The 18,217-nt window shown below is 39.4% G+C and overlaps 1 protein-coding gene across 2 annotated transcripts; it reads right to left on the bottom strand.

Annotated features, from left to right (window-relative positions):
- Positions 1 to 4,000: 4,000 nt before the first annotated feature.
- FETUB (fetuin B) lies at positions 4,001 to 17,402 on the bottom strand. Of its 2 annotated transcripts, none has more exons than XM_045851165.1 (7): positions 17,094 to 17,402; positions 16,635 to 16,745; positions 15,093 to 15,180; positions 13,023 to 13,186; positions 12,212 to 12,313; positions 5,439 to 5,522; positions 4,001 to 4,441 (listed from the first exon to the last, which is right to left on the bottom strand). In XM_045851165.1, the coding sequence occupies exons 1-7, from the start codon at positions 17,316 to 17,318 to the stop codon at positions 4,124 to 4,126; spliced, it is 1,092 nt and encodes a 363-aa protein (XP_045707121.1). In that variant the 5' UTR covers positions 17,319 to 17,402; the 3' UTR covers positions 4,001 to 4,123. The 2 variants fall into 2 exon arrangements, with proteins under 2 accessions (XP_045707121.1, XP_045707120.1); XM_045851164.1 differs by having other exon boundaries at positions 4,001 to 4,501; positions 17,094 to 17,400.
- Between the last annotated feature and the right edge of the window lie 815 nt (positions 17,403 to 18,217).

The raw sequence follows: 18,217 nt of genomic DNA, 5'->3' as shown, positions 1-18,217 counted from the left end.
TATTAATTAACTAAATGGTTTTTGTCCATTTTTATTGTGTAACCAGGGAGATTCACCTTGACCCCTGGTTAAAATGTCTGTCAGCATGCTGTAAATGATTAATGGGTCCTGGGGGCAGAATGTTGAAATGTTCTGGTGAGTGGGTGAAACTGCAATCTGCACAAATCTGGATATTTCTAGTCGATACCAGATCCACAGTGTGTTTTTTACCATAAGCACTGCCTCATTAGTGTGGGCAGTAGGGTTAGAAGTAAAGTAATTTTCCTACGTCTGCCTGTCTATCTCAGCCAGAAATTACCACCATGAGTCCCCTCTTTGGATTATAGCACTAGAAGTCTTTAGTAGAAAGCAGCTGTATTATTTAAGGGAGAGGTCTCAGGGGTTTCCAACCTTTTGACATCTCTAGGCCACACTGGAAGAAGAAGGATTGTCTTGGGCCACACATTAAATACATAAACACTAACAAAAACAAAAGAATCTCATAATATTTTAAGTAAATTTACAATTTTGTATTGGGCCATATTCATAGCCACCCTGGGCTCCATGCAGCCCATGGGCTGCAGGTTGGACACCCCTGTTCAGACAGTTAACACCAAAAAGGAACGGAGTTCAGGTAGAACAGAATGATTAAGAGGCTGTTTCTTTGAAGTCAGATCTCAGTTTCAACTCTGCATTGTTATTCTTCTACTGTGTAATGCTGGGTAAGCTATGAAACTTCTCTGAGTCTTAGTTTCCTCATATATAAAATGGGGGTTAATACTGCTTAGCAAGATGGTATGATAATTAAATGAGAAAACATAATGTAACCAATACAATTCTTGGCATGGATGCAAGTGCTGAATAAATTATGCTATTTATTATTATTATTGTTTTTGTTATTATTATTATGCTTGAGAAGAAGTTGGGGACACCCCATATATTTCCAGTTTTCCATGCCCTTAAAGTGTAGCCAAAAAAAAATTGGTTCATGTGTAAGAGAACCATAGTGAAGGTAGAAGTCAAGCCAGTTGATGCCCACCCATCCCAGAAAAGTAGTTAGAGAGACTATACCATTGGGGCAGGGACTCAGAATTGGGGGATGGAGCTGGGATTAAGCTGATTCCTCAGCCCTCAGCCCTCAGCCCAGAAAACTCAAATAGTTTTTTGATCCACTCATTTACTGATGGGCACCTATGTTGCTTCCAGCACTTGGCTGTTGTAAATTGTGCTGCTATGAACATTGGGGTGCATAGGTTCTTTTGGATTGGTGTTTCAGGGCTCTTAAGCACACATGTATCTTTTGAAGTGTGAGAGGTGTTATGTGCTGAACTGTGACCCCCAAAATTCATATAATGAAGTCCTAATCCCCAGTACCTCAGAATGTGACTATATTTGGATATGAAGTCTTTGAAAAGGTAATTAAGTAAAATGAAGTTATTAGAAAGGGACCTAATCCAATATGACTGGTGTCCTTATAAGAAGAGGTGATTAGGATACAGATGAGCACAGAGGGAAGACCATGTGGGAACACAGAGAGAAAGTGGTCACCTACAAGCTGAAGAGAGAAGCCTCAGAAGAAACCAACCCTGTGACACCTTGATTTCCAACTTGTAGCCTACAGCACTGTGAAAATATTAATTTTTGTTGTTTGAGCCACCCAGTTTGTGGTGCTTTGTTATGGCAGCCCCAGCAAACTAATACAGCAGGAAATTTGTCAATATAACTATTGTCCTCTGTCCTGGCAGCTGCTTCTTAGAAGAGGCACATAGGCTTTGGCATAATTTGCTCAAGAGGAGTAGGCAATATACACACAATTACTCTTCTCTACTTCCTATACGAAGGAAAAATAAGTAGGGTGTCATGTGGAGTTTTAAACCTTGTTTCAGTCAAGGTCTAGCAAGAAACACAATTTTACTCAGATAGTTTAACTGAAGAGACTTTAACAAAGGGAATGAAACCTTATGGGCCAAGTTAAGGGAAGAAAAAGGGGTGCTGAGACACCTGCAAAAGAGCAACAGTGGGAGGCCTTGACCACTCCGGGCCTGAGAAAGCTGTAGGCAGAATGGCCCTACCCAAGCCCAGGGGGAGATGGAGCTGTTGGAAGAGGGGCCCCTTGGCAGCAACAGCCTTGGAGAGGGGTGGAGCCACTGCCAAAACCTAGTGCTGAAGTGGGCAAGAACAGGGAACAAGCACCCGGACCTCTCCTTCCCTCTGATAGCCTCCTCCCAATTGGCTTTTTGACCCCAGTAGTCAACTAGCCTGCAGGGGAGCCTGGGCACTCAATCCACAGGAGTTGGCCTGAAAAGACAGAGAATGGACCTGGGGACAAACAGAGGAAAACCATTGCCAGCCCTACACGGAATTTCCCAAAGGTGTTCTATAACACCTTCCTATAGTTGTTGTTGTTGTTGTTGTTGTTGTTGTTGTTGTTGTTGTTGTTGTTGTTGTTGTTTTTCAGTAAAAATGGGTGTGGAAGGACCCTGGAATTTGTGTCCCTTTCTTTGTGTCCCTTGCTGAATGGACAAGAGCACCATCAACAGAGAGGATACAGGAGGAAAAGTAGGTTTGACCGAGGAGTTACTGAGTTGACTTTCTTAAATTCAAAGGAAGCATTATTGTCAACACTTACTTACCCTCTTTCAATCATCTGATAATGCTGACTCTTGCTCTTTCTTTAAATTTTCTCAGGTAGACTTTGTCCTACATCCAGGTCCTTCTCCTACCCTTCTGACAACTTCTCCTAAGGCATTTAGGTTCCTCTTTGGCTCATATCTTAGATGCTATTTCTCTAGGTTTTGATTCTTGATTTTTTTTCTTACTCTGAAAACTTCATGCAGGCAAGCTAATCTAATAGTCTTGTCAATAGTCTCAAAATGCTGCAATCATTAATCATTTGAGGCCCTTGTATTCAAATAATTGGTGTTTGCAAATTACTGATGTTAATCTTCTATGCTAGAACTTCAAGATATGGACATTTCTAGTTATGTGGTATTAAAAGTTCTTTCTGAGGAATCTTTAAAAGTAACTTCTTTAAACAATAAGAAAATGAGTGACCCCTCCTCCCCTCTGACTATTGGGGAAGGGTTTACAGGAACTACTATAAAGGACACATGGACAAAACCAAGGGGGAGGGTAGAAGCAAGGGAGGGAGGTGGGTTTGGCTGGGGTGGGAGGAGTGTGGTGGGGAAATGCAGACAACTGTGACTGAACAACAGTAAAATAATTTTAAATAAAATAAAATATCCAGGGAATGAAATATTGGGGAGCTATGACATGTTAGAAATAAATTTTCTAAAATTAAAAAGATACACATGTATATAACTGTATGTATTACATATATTAGTGTGTATATATGCATATAAATATAATATACATATGTGTGTATGTAATATTACATGTTAAATACACATATATTTATTTTCTTTAAGTGAAAAAATTGGGAATGAATGTTATCTGGACTGTTAATTTCTTCTCAAAGCAAAACTGTTAAGTAAGCCAGACAGCTTCCAAACTTGGAATAATATCTGATTCTCCTCAGGCTGAACCACAGGCCACAGGCAACAGTCTCTTCCATTTACCCAATTGCTAAGTTACTTTATCGAGTTCTGGGCTTGGAGGCTATTTGGACAGGTAAAAAAAAAAAATCCACCTTCCTGCTGAAGGCTGTGAAGACAATATCTGACCAATACTTGGTATTAAAATAATTATGAAATAAAGGGACTGTGAAGCTGTGATGAATCTCAGTCTCTTGGTACCCCTCAATTTTCATCTCATTTTGATCAAAAGAATCTCAGTATGCTCTTTCCCAGAAACAGGAAGGAATTCCTAAGTATGGCAGGTCCTACATCAGAGACACTTAGCTAAAAGTCAATAATCATTACAAAGGGAAAGGTGGAATACGTAAGTGGCATCTACCCACAGAAGGATATCTTGGATGGTTTAGGAGGTATGCAGCTCAGTGTACAAGTGGAGGATTTCATCTCATTTCCACTTCCAGCCAAAATGATGAGACCAAAAAGAGTCAAAACCACACACTTTATTAGCCACTATCTACATTCAAACTCTTTGTCTTTCCGTCTCCCTTCCCCATGACCTCTCATCTCCCGCCGGGTGCCGCATCCACGTGGAATTCTCCATGTGGTTCTCATGGTGGGAGAACAAGCGGGTTGGCCTGTCCGGCTGGTCCTGGGCACTGAGCAGAGTGTTGCTCTTTGGGCGGGAAAGGCAGGACAACCAGCTTCTTACTCATAGGCTCCAGGAATAGGAAGGAAACATCGAGGGTTTCTCCCTGGGGATTTGTGGTTAGATCCAGCTGCACAGGGAAGGCCTCAACAGGACCCTTTTCCTGGGACTCTTCAGGCTCCTTATCATCCAGTTCAGGAAGGTACTGGACAGACCCTCTTGGCACAGCTCTGGAGGGTGAGTAAGTGGGTTCTGCATTTTTCTCCTGGGGCTTTTCCACCTTAAGGAGGTTCACAGGTCCCTGGTTAGCAGTAGAAGTTTCACCCCCAGGGGTTGGAGCCTGAAATAAGAACCTTTAAATAAGGGGACTGTCCACTAAAGAAATCTCTGCTGTGCCTTGTACCAGGCTAAGGTGTTCCGTGCCTTTCTGACAGAGTGTTTCAAAGGGAGACCAGCTAGAGGGATGGGCCTCTGGCTAAAGGGTTATGAAGCAAAACAGATAAGGGCCAAGGGGAACTAAGACTGGTAAAAGCTTGATTGCAAGTCTCACAAATCTAGAATGGAACAATGATCCAGAGAAGTTAAATGGCTTATTCAAAGTCCCCAATGAGCCATCTCCCTGCTCCTAGCAGTGGCAGCAACAACCACTTTTAATAATTGTTTATTCTGTGCCAGGTCCAATACCAGGTCCAAGACCAGGTCCTTATCCAGGTCTTCTCACTTGCTTCTCACAGGGAACTAAATGAGGTAGGCACTGCAATCCCATTCATATATGAGGCAACCATCACTCAGAGAGGTAAGAATTTGCCCAGGTCACACAGCTCACAGGTAGCAGAGCAGGACTAGAACCCAGGTGGCCTGTCTCAATCACCCTTTCAACTATACCAAGCTGCCTCATAGTAAGTGCTCAATAAATACTTCTGGAAGGGGACTGAATATTTCCATGGAAATAACTTCTCCCTCCAGTTCACTATAACGGTCTTTGGGACACTGAATTTAAGGTTTTGGAGGCCTAATCCATGCAAGCTAGTAGATCCCCATTTCTGAAGGAATCTTATTTATTCTGCAGGAGCACATTGCAATGAAAATAAAGAGTGATAAGTTTTTAACCAACTATCCTATGGGCCTGAACTCAGGGCAATCTGAATAAAGTGGTGATCATGGATTTAAGGAAAATAAAAGGAGAGGATGGGATAGGGACAGCTAAAATATAGATAATCTGCTAAAATACAATCTTTTTGCCCCACAGGAAGACAAACAATGAGTATAAAAAATACCTGTGATTCAAAGAAGTTACACTTCACGGAGACATGCCTTTGTACTCTGTCGTCAAACAGAGAACCTTCGCAAAGAGCAACAGGCTAAAAAAAGGAGAGAAGATATAATGTTGTTTGAGTTTTACCATTATCAGTGATCATAAATGGAAATCAGCTTGCTTTCTGCTTGTGTGGACACATAGTCAATCAACATTTTTATGCTACTACCATGCAATAGGAAGGTTCTGAGCTAATTCTCTCTAGGTTATGCCTCCAAGTAAGCACCGAAACAAGGCTAAATTGCCTCCAGTAATAGAAAACTCAGGACTTCTTGAGGAACAAACTCTATAGAAAATTCTTTACATTGAGTGGAAATTTGTGTCTATACAATGTATCTACCTTTTGGCCTTACTTCTACTCTTGGGTCAATGAAAAAGCTTGTGCTCAACTCTCGTATAAAGCAGCCCTTCATGTACAGTCCACCTGAGTTTCCCTTCATCAGACAAAGCTGCTCTCACCTCCTTCAACTTCTCTTTATTTAAAAATAAAATAATTTAAGCCCTGGCTCGCATAGCTCAGTGTATTGAGCGCGGGCTGTGAACCAAAGTATTACAGGTTCAATTCCCCGTCAGGGTACATGCCTGGGTTGCAGGCCATGACCCCCAGCAACCACACATTGATGTTTCTCTCTCTCTCTCTTTGTCCCTCCCTTCCCTCTCTAAAAAATAAATAAATAAATAAATAAATAAAATCTTAAAAAAATAAAAATAAAATAAAATAATTTTATTTTCTTATTACACATGTAATAGTTATTTACAATATGTATAAACAGAAAGAAAATAAAAAGGCCTGTAGTTACATGAAAGGTATATCTTTTCTGCAATGATTTATTTTCTTTTCTTCTAATCTTTTTTCCTATGCATATATACTTCTTCTTTTAGGAAATAGAACTACACTACATATATTATTTTACAACTCTCTTTTGTCACTTAACAATATATTGTGAAAATCCTTTTATGGCACTGAATAGTCTTCTATGATCTTTATAATGGCTATCTAATATTCCTTTATGTTAGTTAAGAAGTTCTCTTTTTTAGATACTAGATTGCATTTCATTTGTTTTGTTTAAACATTGAAGCTATATCTTTTCATATATCTTCAGTTAACTCCTTGGGGTAAATTCCTGGAAGGGAAATTTTAGAGTCATAGAGTATATACATATTTAAGTATAAATAGAGTGGTATAATAAAATGTTACCTTAATTTCTAAAGAATTTTAAGAATGTAGTATTCACATAGAATTCATTAAAATGTGCCTAAACAGATTGCATGAATATTATTCCATCATCCATCTCCAGACTATATAAAGAGAATATTGGAAATTTTTTAAAGTGGGAAAAATTCACTAATGTAGAGAATTCTTGGGGAATGGTGCTTCAGTCTTTCCTTCCTCCTCTTCATCACCAAATCACCCAGGGAAAGGGCTCTAAGGGAACTTTCTGGAGAGACTGCAGGTCCTGGTCCCAAGCAGAGCCTGGCCCCTCCCACTCAGGCTAGGATCTACTGAGCTACCATAATTCATAGGCCTACCTGGTGCTGAAACTAGAGTGGGCCATAAAAATGGAGTTAGAGGGCATGCTTGGCATGTGAATCCTAGAATTTAGGCTATGGAGATTGGATCTGCTTTTCTCTCAGAGCATTCTAAGAGCAGGATCTTGGATAAAGCAGCCTACTATGATAAGGAGAAAAGGCAGCAAGGGAAACCTATCTCCACTGTCTGGCATAGAAAAAATGTATGAGGTTTACATGGGACAAGCAAATGTCACAGGTAGTGTTCTTTTGAATGTGCCCTCCCCAAAGGACTTTCAGATAAAAGGCATTTAATAGTAAAAATATGTGGAGGCTGAGTCTGAGAAAGGGTGGTTCCAGGGAGTCAGCGAGGGACCACGCCATCCTACCAGGAAGAGGAGGAGGAGCTCATGCCTATACCACCTGACAGAACCAGCACTCGAGCCTGTTTCAGAGGGGGCCAGTGTAGCCCAAGAGAAAACTACAACTGCAGTTTTAGTTATGTAAAAAGACTGTACTCTTTTCTCTAATTCTCTCTCATTCTTCTTTCAACTTGGAAGATCCAGAATTAAGCAAAAGATTGCAGGAGGGGGAAAGAGAATGAAAAAATAGACCTTAATCCCTTCCTCACATTAAGTCTTGAACTCTAGGTCAGGCTTGAGCTACAGAAAGGGAAAGCTTTGAACTGAACATAAGGTAGAAATTTTGAGTCAGAATTGATGGAACAGAATTTTTTCATCCTTGAGAGTGAACCTTAATTATCTAAGTAAAGTTGTTTCTCTTGTTGAAAATAACTAGAAAGGTAAGGGATCTGCCCAAGATGGCATTGACAAATGAGAAAGAGTGATCCTGCAGAATAGGGTGAAGATGTTTTCCCAAATATTCCTTGAGAAAATTAAGACTATTCAACTGACTGGTTACAAAAGGCTTTTGAGAGACACACTTTATATTCAAAGACATACATAAATTGAAAGTAAAAAGATGGAAAAAATTACAATGTAAACATTAACCAAAAGAGAGCTAGAATAGCTATACAAATATTAGACAAAATTGACTTTAAGATAAAAATTGTCACTAGTGAAAAGAAAAAACACTTTTTTAATCCTCATCTGAAGATATGTTTATTGATTTTAGGAGAGGGAGGGAGGGGGGAGAGAGAGAGCGAGAGAGACATCTATGTGACAGAAAAACATCAATCAGTTGCCTCCTGCATGCACCCTGACCAGGATCAAACCCACAACTTAGGTATGTTCCCTGAATGAGGATGGAACCTGCAACCTTTTGGTGTATGGAACGACAGTGCAACCAACCAAGCCCCCCAGCCAGGGCAAGGAAAAACATTTTATAAAGATAAAAGGGTGAATTTAATAGAAAGACACAATACCTATACATGCATATGACCTAACAACAGAGAGCAAATTACATTAGCAAAAACTGACAGAATTCAAGGGAGATATAGACAATTCAACAATAATAGGTGGAAACCTCACTTTCAATAATGGATAGAACAACTATTCAGAACATTAATGGGGAAATAGAAGTCTTATACCACACTATAAATCAACTAAATCTGACAATTGCTGAATGCTTCACCTAACAACAGCAGAATACACATTCTTCTCAAGAGTACATGGAACATTCACCAGGGTATATCCTATGTTAGACTATGAAATAAACTTTAATAAATTTAAGAACTGAGATCATTCACCATACATTCTCTAACCACAATGAAATGATTTTAGAAATAGAACAGCAGGGGAAAATGGGGAATTTCACAAATATGTGGAAATTAGCTAATATACACCTAAATAACCAGTTGGTCAAAGAAGATACCACAAAGAAAATTGAAAAATACTTTGAGATGAATGGGAACAAATACACAATATGTATGACTTATTGAGAGGCAGCTAAAGAATTGCTTAGAAGAAAATTTATAGATGTAAATGCTTATGTTAAAAAGAGAAAAAAGATTACAAATCAGTGCTCTTCCCCTCAAGAGCACACCTCTGCCTTTCTTCGCTCTCAGGGGTGCATTTCCTAACCTCCGAGGGTCCCACATGACTTGCAACCAAGGGAGCAATGGGCAGAGGCAGCTCATGCCAGGCTAACCCCCCAAACCTGCCTCCAAAGACCCTTTTCTCTGACTTCCTGGTGAGCCAAAGCAGCCCCACCTTGGCTCACTTCTTTCCAAAGCAGTCCTGCTTAGGCTCTCTCCTATTGCTTCTTTTTTTTCTCTCTCTCTCTCTTCAATGAGTGCATGTGTACAATGAGTAGCTTTTATTTTATTTTATTTTAAATTTTTAAAAATTGTCTTTTATTGTTTATGCTATTACATTTATTCCTGCCTGCCCTCACCCCCAGACCACTTCCACCCAACCCTCACTTCCCTATCCTCAAGCAATCCCCATATCACTGTCTGCATCTATGGGTCATGCATATATGTTCTTTGGCTAATCCCTTCACCTTCTTTCATCCAGTCCCCCCACCTCCCCTCCAACAACTGTCAATCTGTTCCATGTATCTGTGCTTCTGCTTCTATATTGTTCATTAGTTTATTCTGTTGCTTCTTCCATCCTAAGCCCTTTCTTGTTTCACTGTCACCAGCTAATAAAGGTACACTAAAAATCACCTGGACTTGTGTACTTTCAAAACCACTTAGACTCATGTTGTGAAATCTTTCCTGCACAGAGTCAAGAAATTACACTCTACAGGCCAGCCCAAGGCAGAACCATTCTATGCCCAGTTCCTGCCTGCTGACAGTTATGGTCTACAAATCACTGACAAGAAAAAAGATTACAAATCAATAACCTAACTTCTACCTTAGAAAACAAGAAAAAGAACCGCAAACTAAGCCCAAAGCAAGCATAATAAAGGCAAAAATAAAGAGTAGAGAGAAAAAATGAATAAAGAAAATAAAACCAAAACTTAATTCCTTGAAAAGATCAATAAAATTAACAAAATTGTAGTTAGAATGTCCAAGAAAAAATATACTAAAAAATATTTAGTATAACTCTAATACTAAAATTAGAATTAAAGAAGGGACATTACTTCTAACCTTTCAGAAATATTCAATTAAAAGGGAATACTATGAATAACTGTGTGATGGCAAATTATATAACTTAGATGAAATGAACAAATTCCTAGGAAGACACAAGCTACCTAAATTCACTGAATAAGAAATTTAAAAATCTGAATAGACTTATAATAAGAGATTAAATTATTAATCAAGAAAACTTCCCACCAAAAAAGGCACAGGCCCAGATTGCTTCACTGGTGAATTCAAACATTTAAAGAAGAATGAACATCAACTCCATTACAAACTCCTCCAAAATAAAGTAGAAAAGGAGGGGAAATTTCCCAACTCATTCTTTGAGGACAGTATTAAATGCATGTGAAAATCAGCTAGAGACAACACAAGAAAACTACAGATCAATACCTCTTCTGAATATAGATGAAAAGTCTTTTAAAAAAATACTGGCCAATGAAATAGCAACATGTAATAAAGATTATACACCATGATCAATTGGCATTCATCCCCAAAGTGCAAGGTTGTTTTAACATACAAAAACCAATCATTGTTATATACAATACTAATAGCTTAAAGGAGGGGAAAATCACATGATCATCTCATTAACACAGAAAAAGCCCTTGACAAACGCTAACACTCTTTCTTGATAGAGAAAAACATTGAACAAACTAACAATAGAACTTTATGAAGGTCATCTATGAAAAACCTACAGTTAACATCATATTAAATGATAAAATACTGAATGCTTTCTCCCTAAAAACAGGAATAAGATAAGGATGTCTATTCTCCTCGCCTTTCTTTAACATTGCACTGAAAGTTCTAAGTTCTAGCCAGGAAGAGGAAAAGAAGAAGGAAGAAGGAAGAAGGAAGAAGGAAGAAGAAGAAGAAGAAGAAGAAGGAGGAGGAGGAGGAGGAGGAGGAGGAAGAGGAGGAGGAGGAGGAGAAAGAGGAGGAAGAGGAGGGGAAAGAGGGGGAAGAGAGGGAGAGAGAGGAAAGAGTGAAAGGGAGCAAGAAAGAAAGAGGAAGGGAGGGAGGGAAGGAGGGAGGGAGGAGAAAGAGAGAAAGAAGGAAAGCAAGACAGAAGGAAAGAAAGGATGGAAGAAAAGGAAAGGGATGAAGGGAAGAAGAGAAAGAGAGAGAAAGAGAGAAAAGGAGAAAGGAAAGGAAAGGAAGGTTGGAAAGGATGAAGTAATCCATCTCTATTTGCATGTGACATGATCTTGTATATAGAAAATCCTAAGAAATCTACTGGAAAGTATTAGAACTAATAAATGAGTTCAACAAGTTTACAAGATACAGGTCAATATATAAAAATCAATTGCATTTCTATAAACTTATGATGAACAGTCCAAAAATAAAATTAAAAAGACAAATACATTATAGTAGCATCAAGAGAGTATTTAGGTGTACAAATAAATGAAAGTCTTGTACACTGAAATTACAAAACATTGTTGAAAGAAATCAAGTTCTAAACAAATGGAACGACATAGAGCAAATAGTGTCCAGGGTCTGGGGTAGAGGGGCAAGGAGAATGACTGCTAATGGGTATGGGGTTTCTTTAGGGGCTGATGAAATATTCTAAAATTAGATATGGTGGTGGCACAACTCTGAGAATATACTAAAAAGCCACTTAATTCGATACCTTAAAAAGTGAACTTTATGGTGCGTGAATCATGTCTTAATAAAGCTGTCATTATAAATAAGTAAATAAGGAGAGAAAAGACTTTCGATGCATTTTTCCCAGTTGTGTTACAACACATTGTGCCAACTGGCATTCCCACCAGGTGTGTCAAATGGTTTCAAGGCACCCTCCCCATCTTGGATGCATTCTTTCAAAGATGTCCTGTTTGACTTTGTTCTTCATAGAGAGTGGTCCAAAAAATGAAACACCATGCTGTATTCCAAATGTAACTGGATTTGTTCAGATAAAAGCAGGACCATCACCAACCACTGAGAAAAATTTTTAAATATATTTTACAGCCTCTATGGATCATTTTCTGCAAAGGCATAACATTACTGATGAAAACTGCACCTTACAATCAAATACTACTGCATCTGGGCCAGCACAATCCTTGAGGGGAAGAAAAGTGTCTCATGCATTACAACAGCTCTTATATAGTTTATGTTCAATACATATATATATATAGATGATTTGTAAACACAAATCCTAAATTATGAAGACATTCAAGAAAACTCACCGCAGAGTCAAGGGGCTGAAGTGCACAGCTGCTGGCCTGGGATTTAGTGCATGGTGACTCTTTGATTAAATATTTCACAAAGCAGTGTAAGCCAAATGCCCACTGGTATGAGACAAAAGTTGAGAAACAAAAATCAAACCTCTTTGTGTGGAGAAATAACCAAGGTTTGGGAGCATGATCTTTACCATAATCATTGTCAACCCAGGTCTTCTGTTGTCCCCTGTAATTCCCACCATGATCAAACCAGGTATGATGATTTTGTTATTTAGAGAACATAATCAGCATACCTTTCTTCCCTTCTTAACTATTTGAGTGGGCTCCTTTGGGTGAGCTTATTTTTCTTCAAGTAGATTTGTTTTTAGATTAGTTTTTTTTATATGATAGATATCAACAAATTCAAAAACAAATGAGCCTCCATTTCCCCTAACTCGTAAAACTCAACATCCTCTTCAGGCTTTATCATGGAGTGGAAGTTGACTTGTTAGATGAGATGCATGGTCAATCAGATATGAAACTGTAGCTGTAAATAGTGAACCTAGATGAATAACCCAAGGAGACTATGAGTCCATTTCCATTCTTGCCTTAAAGGCAATGAGGTAAAATCAAATCCCACAACTATTGTGGGAATCCCAAGGAATAACTCAGAAACTAAAACACGATTGAATGTGCATCAGGTCTACCAAGATAAAGAGTGAAGAAAGGCTCTTTAGTTCTAATCAAAAGACATGCCTTAATATCCTCCTCTCAGTCTGGAATTGATAGCAGCAGTCATGAAACACATTGCTGTTGCAACTGGGCATTTCAGCCTCACCTGCATAGATGCCTTGGTGACTTTGAAGAGAGAATACTGCTTTGAGACACTCTCATTGTTGAATTTTGCGAGAGACTCATGAACAGCTTCCAGAACTTTGGGATCTGACAACTCAGTGGGGCCTGGGCAGTCAGGACACGTAAACACAATCTTTCTCCGAGAAACTGTTGATACCAAACAGAGCAGTTTAAAAATAAAGCTCCTTAGTAATTTTTAATCCTACAAAGCATATGACCACAATAGAAGCAGAAATTTAAAAACATGAAAAGATACTCAGTTTTGGCAAGGATGGAGTGGAAAAGGCATTATCTGGAATGAAGTTAGCTGTCAGCAGTGAGTTTTCTGCAATTAACATCTATTTCTTTCATAATTTATTAAAACACCAAAGCAAGATTTTTTACCTCATAAAAATTATGCTAAGAATTTTGTCCAAAAACATATATGTATTTATATTGATATAAAAACTTTCCTCTCTATTAGTAGCTCAATATCTTCTATCATTATTGCCTCTGTAAAGCAGCTGAGTATCTTAAAAGGTTGGGATTTATTATTGATATGTCTTATTCACCTTTTAGTCCCCAGCATCTAAGACAATGTGTTTAGTAAATGCTTGTTGAATTAATGAATGAGTGAATGACATAGGAAAGATAGAAGCACATTCTCTATGGTTAGAAAATGTAAGTGAGCAAGAAAAAAAATTAGCCAAGTCACTGTATGACTGGATAGAATAATCATTCTAAGGGTAGAGCCAGAATTTCTAACAGGGAGGAACAGCAAAACTAGTGTGAAAGTCAGGCTGGAAACTTGTCAGCAAATTGTTTTTGCAGAGCAAAACAGTTGATCAGTTTTGTGTTTATCTGAGTGTATTTGGGTGTACTATGCAGAATTATATCCATAGATTGTCACTCCTGGCACCATCCCTACATGTCACTTTCTGACCTCCCATACCTCTGGTACCTGTGACTTCTGAGTCCTGATCTGTTTTATTAGTTGTTGTTCTCTAACTTAAGAAAGTCTCTTCACAACCAGGAAGCTTAGCCTGTGACTAATAAAATATTCAGTCTGTTTCCTTATCCCTCAGAGGAACAAGCAGCATTGTTATGACCTGGAGCTTGTTAGAAATGCAGACTCTCAGGCCCCACCACAGACATATGGAATCAGAGTCTGTAACTGAACGAGATCCAGGGAAGTCACATGCACATAATAGTTTGACAAGTAGCCATATCTGATTTTCCTATGCCTTGGATGCTTGCTTTCCAAAGAAAGACCCAGAATGAATGCATGTGCTTATTTGAAATGTCCTTAGTTCAGCCTAATTCTTAGTCCATTTACACACTTTTCCAATATTATGGACTCTTTATACTTGACAGGAACTAGGGGAGGGTTGTAGCCAGAAGAAAGAAGGCATAAAATATACTACATGAAATAAAATTGAACACCTCAAATCTAGGCAGTGCATAGTCTGTGCTCCATGAGTGGTTAGGTTCAAGTTTTGTAGGAATGAGAACAGAAGAGCTTAGTCCTTTCCTGAATAGAGAACACTGTAGAAGACGCAGCACTGGCCATGATCCTTAAAAAATAGATACGAGTTCCAAGAGCCGGAGGTATCAGGGGAGGGCATCTTCAGCAGAGGGAAAGGCACAAGCAAGATGCAGAGATTGGAAAGTGCAATATGCATTCAGAAAATAGAGAGATGCTCAGTTGAACAAAGTGCAAGAGTTGGTGTAGTCAGGGAAGTAATGGCATAGACATCTATCTAGAAAAACAGCCTGGGGACCAGTGTAGAGATGATGCCATTTATGTCAGACTAAAAAACTAGCATTTAATGCAGTACTCATGAATAAACTATTTGCAGATGATTTAGAAAGACTAATTATGGGAAGAGCAGTTTAAGTTGAATTTCACAGAGGAGGCAAGTATTGGATATATTAAGAACCTGGCCTTGGTATGAATAGGAAGTAAGGATAGAAGAACCCTATACATTCCGGGCATAACCCTACTTAATTCTATTTTTCCATCTTCCATTAAAATAAAATTTTAAAAAAAAACAACAACAGAGTGCTCACTTACCTGGGCGAAGAGTACAGTTATAAGCAGGTGAATAGAGAACTCTTTTTGGATAGTTAATGTAAAATATTACCTTGCATTCACCATAAACCTGGAACCAACAAACACATTTTATGACATCATAGAATAAACTCTAACTTTTGAAAATACCCCCAAAATGAAATTGGACATTATATTTTCTGAGTAATGAAAAACTTAAGGTCAATTTTGGTGGCTTTGAGTGTGAGAAACTGCCAACTGATTATTGAACAGTTTAACCTTCTCCTGGGACACAGCTAGGCTACATTTCCTAGCCTTCCTCCTGAGTAGTAGGTGTGACTGTGTATAACTGAGTTCTAACCACAAGAAGGTGAGCAGAAGTGGCTGTAATCACTTCCAGGACTGGACTGTGAAGATCTCTCCTGTGCAATCTTTCTTCCATGCTCTTTCTCTTTCTTTCTTTTTTTAAAGAATTTATTTATTTATTTTTAGAAGTTAACAGAGAGAGAAAAAGGAGAGAAACATCCATGTGTGGTTGCCTCTCACGTACCCCCTCTTGGGGACCTGTCCCACAACCCAGGCATGTGCCCTAACCACTGACCCTTTGCTTCACAAGCTGGCACTCAATCCACTGAGCCACACCAGCTAGGGCTCTTTTTCTTTCTATAGCTTGATTCAGTTGACCATGGTGACTACAGAAGCCAGGAGGTGAAGGTGGCAGAGTCTATAGCCACAATGTGGAAGCAACCTGGGTCTCCCAGTCACTCTTGAAGGAAAGCCTCTTCTTGATCAGGACTTTCTATTTTGAAGTTTACATGAGTGAGAAATAAACTTCCATCATGTTGGAATCAGTATACAGTTTTGGGCGATGTGTCACCTTAACAAGTATTCACAACAGGGTAAGTGGGACTCAGAAATGTCTCTTCAAAATCAGATAGGTGCAGTTTGACAAATCTGGCTAAGTTACTAGAAAAGTTACCTTGACTGAATAATTTACTTCTAAACACAATCTTGCACTCAAAAGTGTTGTATAAATTAATGAAAATAACTCAATGGTCATCTTTAAAAGGATCAATTCTGAGCCCTTTTAGGTTTTATGATTCCAGGAAATCCTTCCACAGCATCTCTGAGAGCTCCCATACTGTAAGCCCTTCCTTTCCCCAGCCTCAAACTTCATGTCACTGTTCACTAAAAACAGAATAAAGCAAAATAAAACAAAAAAGCTCTGCCTTTACTTTTTCCACAGTCTTCCTTAAACACACATCCAGAGTGCTAGAACTCAACTCTTTTTCTTGCAATTTAAACACCACGCTTGGAGCCTTAAGAAAGGTCTTGGGAGCAGGAAATAATTTGGGGGCAACTTTTCAACTCTAGGATCATAACCCCAATGGGACTATCAGAAATTCCTCTGTTTTGTCTAATAGAATTGGAATAACCACATGAGCACCGTGCCCAAGAGATTATAAAGAAAAACATTTAAAAGATGGCGCCCATTGAACAATTTTCACTCCATAGACAGAGGACACCTAATTTCTCCTCTAGAGCTCCTGGGAAACAAACACTTACCGATTCATGAAGGTGTTTCACACTACAGTCCTTAAATGCCTTCCTGGTGAGCACATGGCAGTCAGTCTCTAACACGTCCAATGTGAGATAGAACAGAGATCCCACACCATCCTGTGGGAAAGAGTGACAAAATGCACCACAGTCCACATGAAGCAGAAACCCCTATAGAATGGCCGAAAGAGTCTCTGGTTTATGGCAGAGCCAAAGGCTGCCATGGTTGTGATGCTTTCTCATAAACTGTGGGGCACTGGACAAGTGTCAGAGTAGGATACTGTTAGCACTTGTTTCTAATGACAGTAAGAGCATATATGTAGCACAACCTAGCAGAGGAGAACAGAGAGTTTTCAGCAGGTTTCCAATTTGGAGAGCACCTGCCAATGTGTGTCTCTAGGTTTCCACCCCCAGCCAGCCTATGCAGCTTGTGTGAATACCTGCCCCAGATAGAGGACTGTTACTTGCCTGTCTGTGTTCTCGGGCATCACGCACTCGGTTGAGACTCAGTATATATCCTTCCTTTCGGTCACTGTTGATGTCCTGCAGGGCAGAGCCCGCCGCAGCCAGCACATCTGAGTCATTGCAGGCACGGGAGAGGAGAGAGAAGGGGCTGGGTACCGTCAGGGGCACAGATCTAGCTGTGCAGCATGCAGCCAAGGCGCAGAGGACCAGAGGTAGGAACAGACCCATTCTGTAGGGAACAAGACCCAAGGGTGATTCAGTATGAGGAGCTGCAAGGATGGGCTACGTACACTGCTCTACAGGGCCAATTGGAGCAGTTTTTGTAATCACAATCTGAACATGTGACCAGAATTTAAAACACAGTATCTCACTTTATCTGCTGGAACTCTAAACATGAATTTCTCTGAGTCAGCACTTTGGATGGGATTTGTCAATGTTTCTAACCTTAGACCCATGAGCAACCTCATATTCTTGTACATGTAAGCAAACTTACATTTCCTAACCATTTCCTGAGAAATTATGGTAAACACACGAATCAAGGCCCCTAGGAGGTCATGACCATATGTATCCTGGCTGCCTACCAAGCTCCACCTGAATCAAAGTATGTCGGCTGTCCCATTCTCCCATTTCCCCTTACACCTTCATCCGGCTGATGTCCTCAGCCACACTGATAGTTATCCCAGGCATGGAGCCTGGGGTCATGGGTCATAGTGCCAATGGTACTCAGTGAATTCATACTTCCTGCCTGAACTCCCATGTTACCACTCTTGTTAGGTCAGGGAAAATGCTCTAACCCCAAATCATCTACACAAAAGACCAGTGAGATTCATAAAGCACTTTGGGATTGGCTAGAAAGTGGCCTATGTAGTGTCATTTAGGTTTTTTAAAACAAAGATTTCATTTAGGTAGAAAAAAATGGTATATCAATAGTTCCTGATCATATTCCATATCTACACTTCCTTCTATGGAGCTATGTGGAAGCAAATTTATAAGGAAGCCAAAACCTTAATATTGGATTGTGTTTCATTAGATTTTATTTATTTTTAGAGAGAGGGAAAGGGAGATAGAAAGAGAGGGAGAGAAACACCTATGCATGAGAGAAACATCAATCAGTTGTCTTTTGTATA

This window comes from Phyllostomus hastatus, unplaced genomic scaffold, assembly GCF_019186645.2.
Source record: "Phyllostomus hastatus isolate PE091 unplaced genomic scaffold, TTU_PhHast_1.1 phas_contig_86, whole genome shotgun sequence".
NCBI lineage: Eukaryota > Metazoa > Chordata > Mammalia > Chiroptera > Phyllostomidae > Phyllostomus > Phyllostomus hastatus.
The sequence above is the reverse complement of the archived record's forward strand: the minus strand, read 5'-3'. Positions and strand labels throughout refer to the sequence as shown.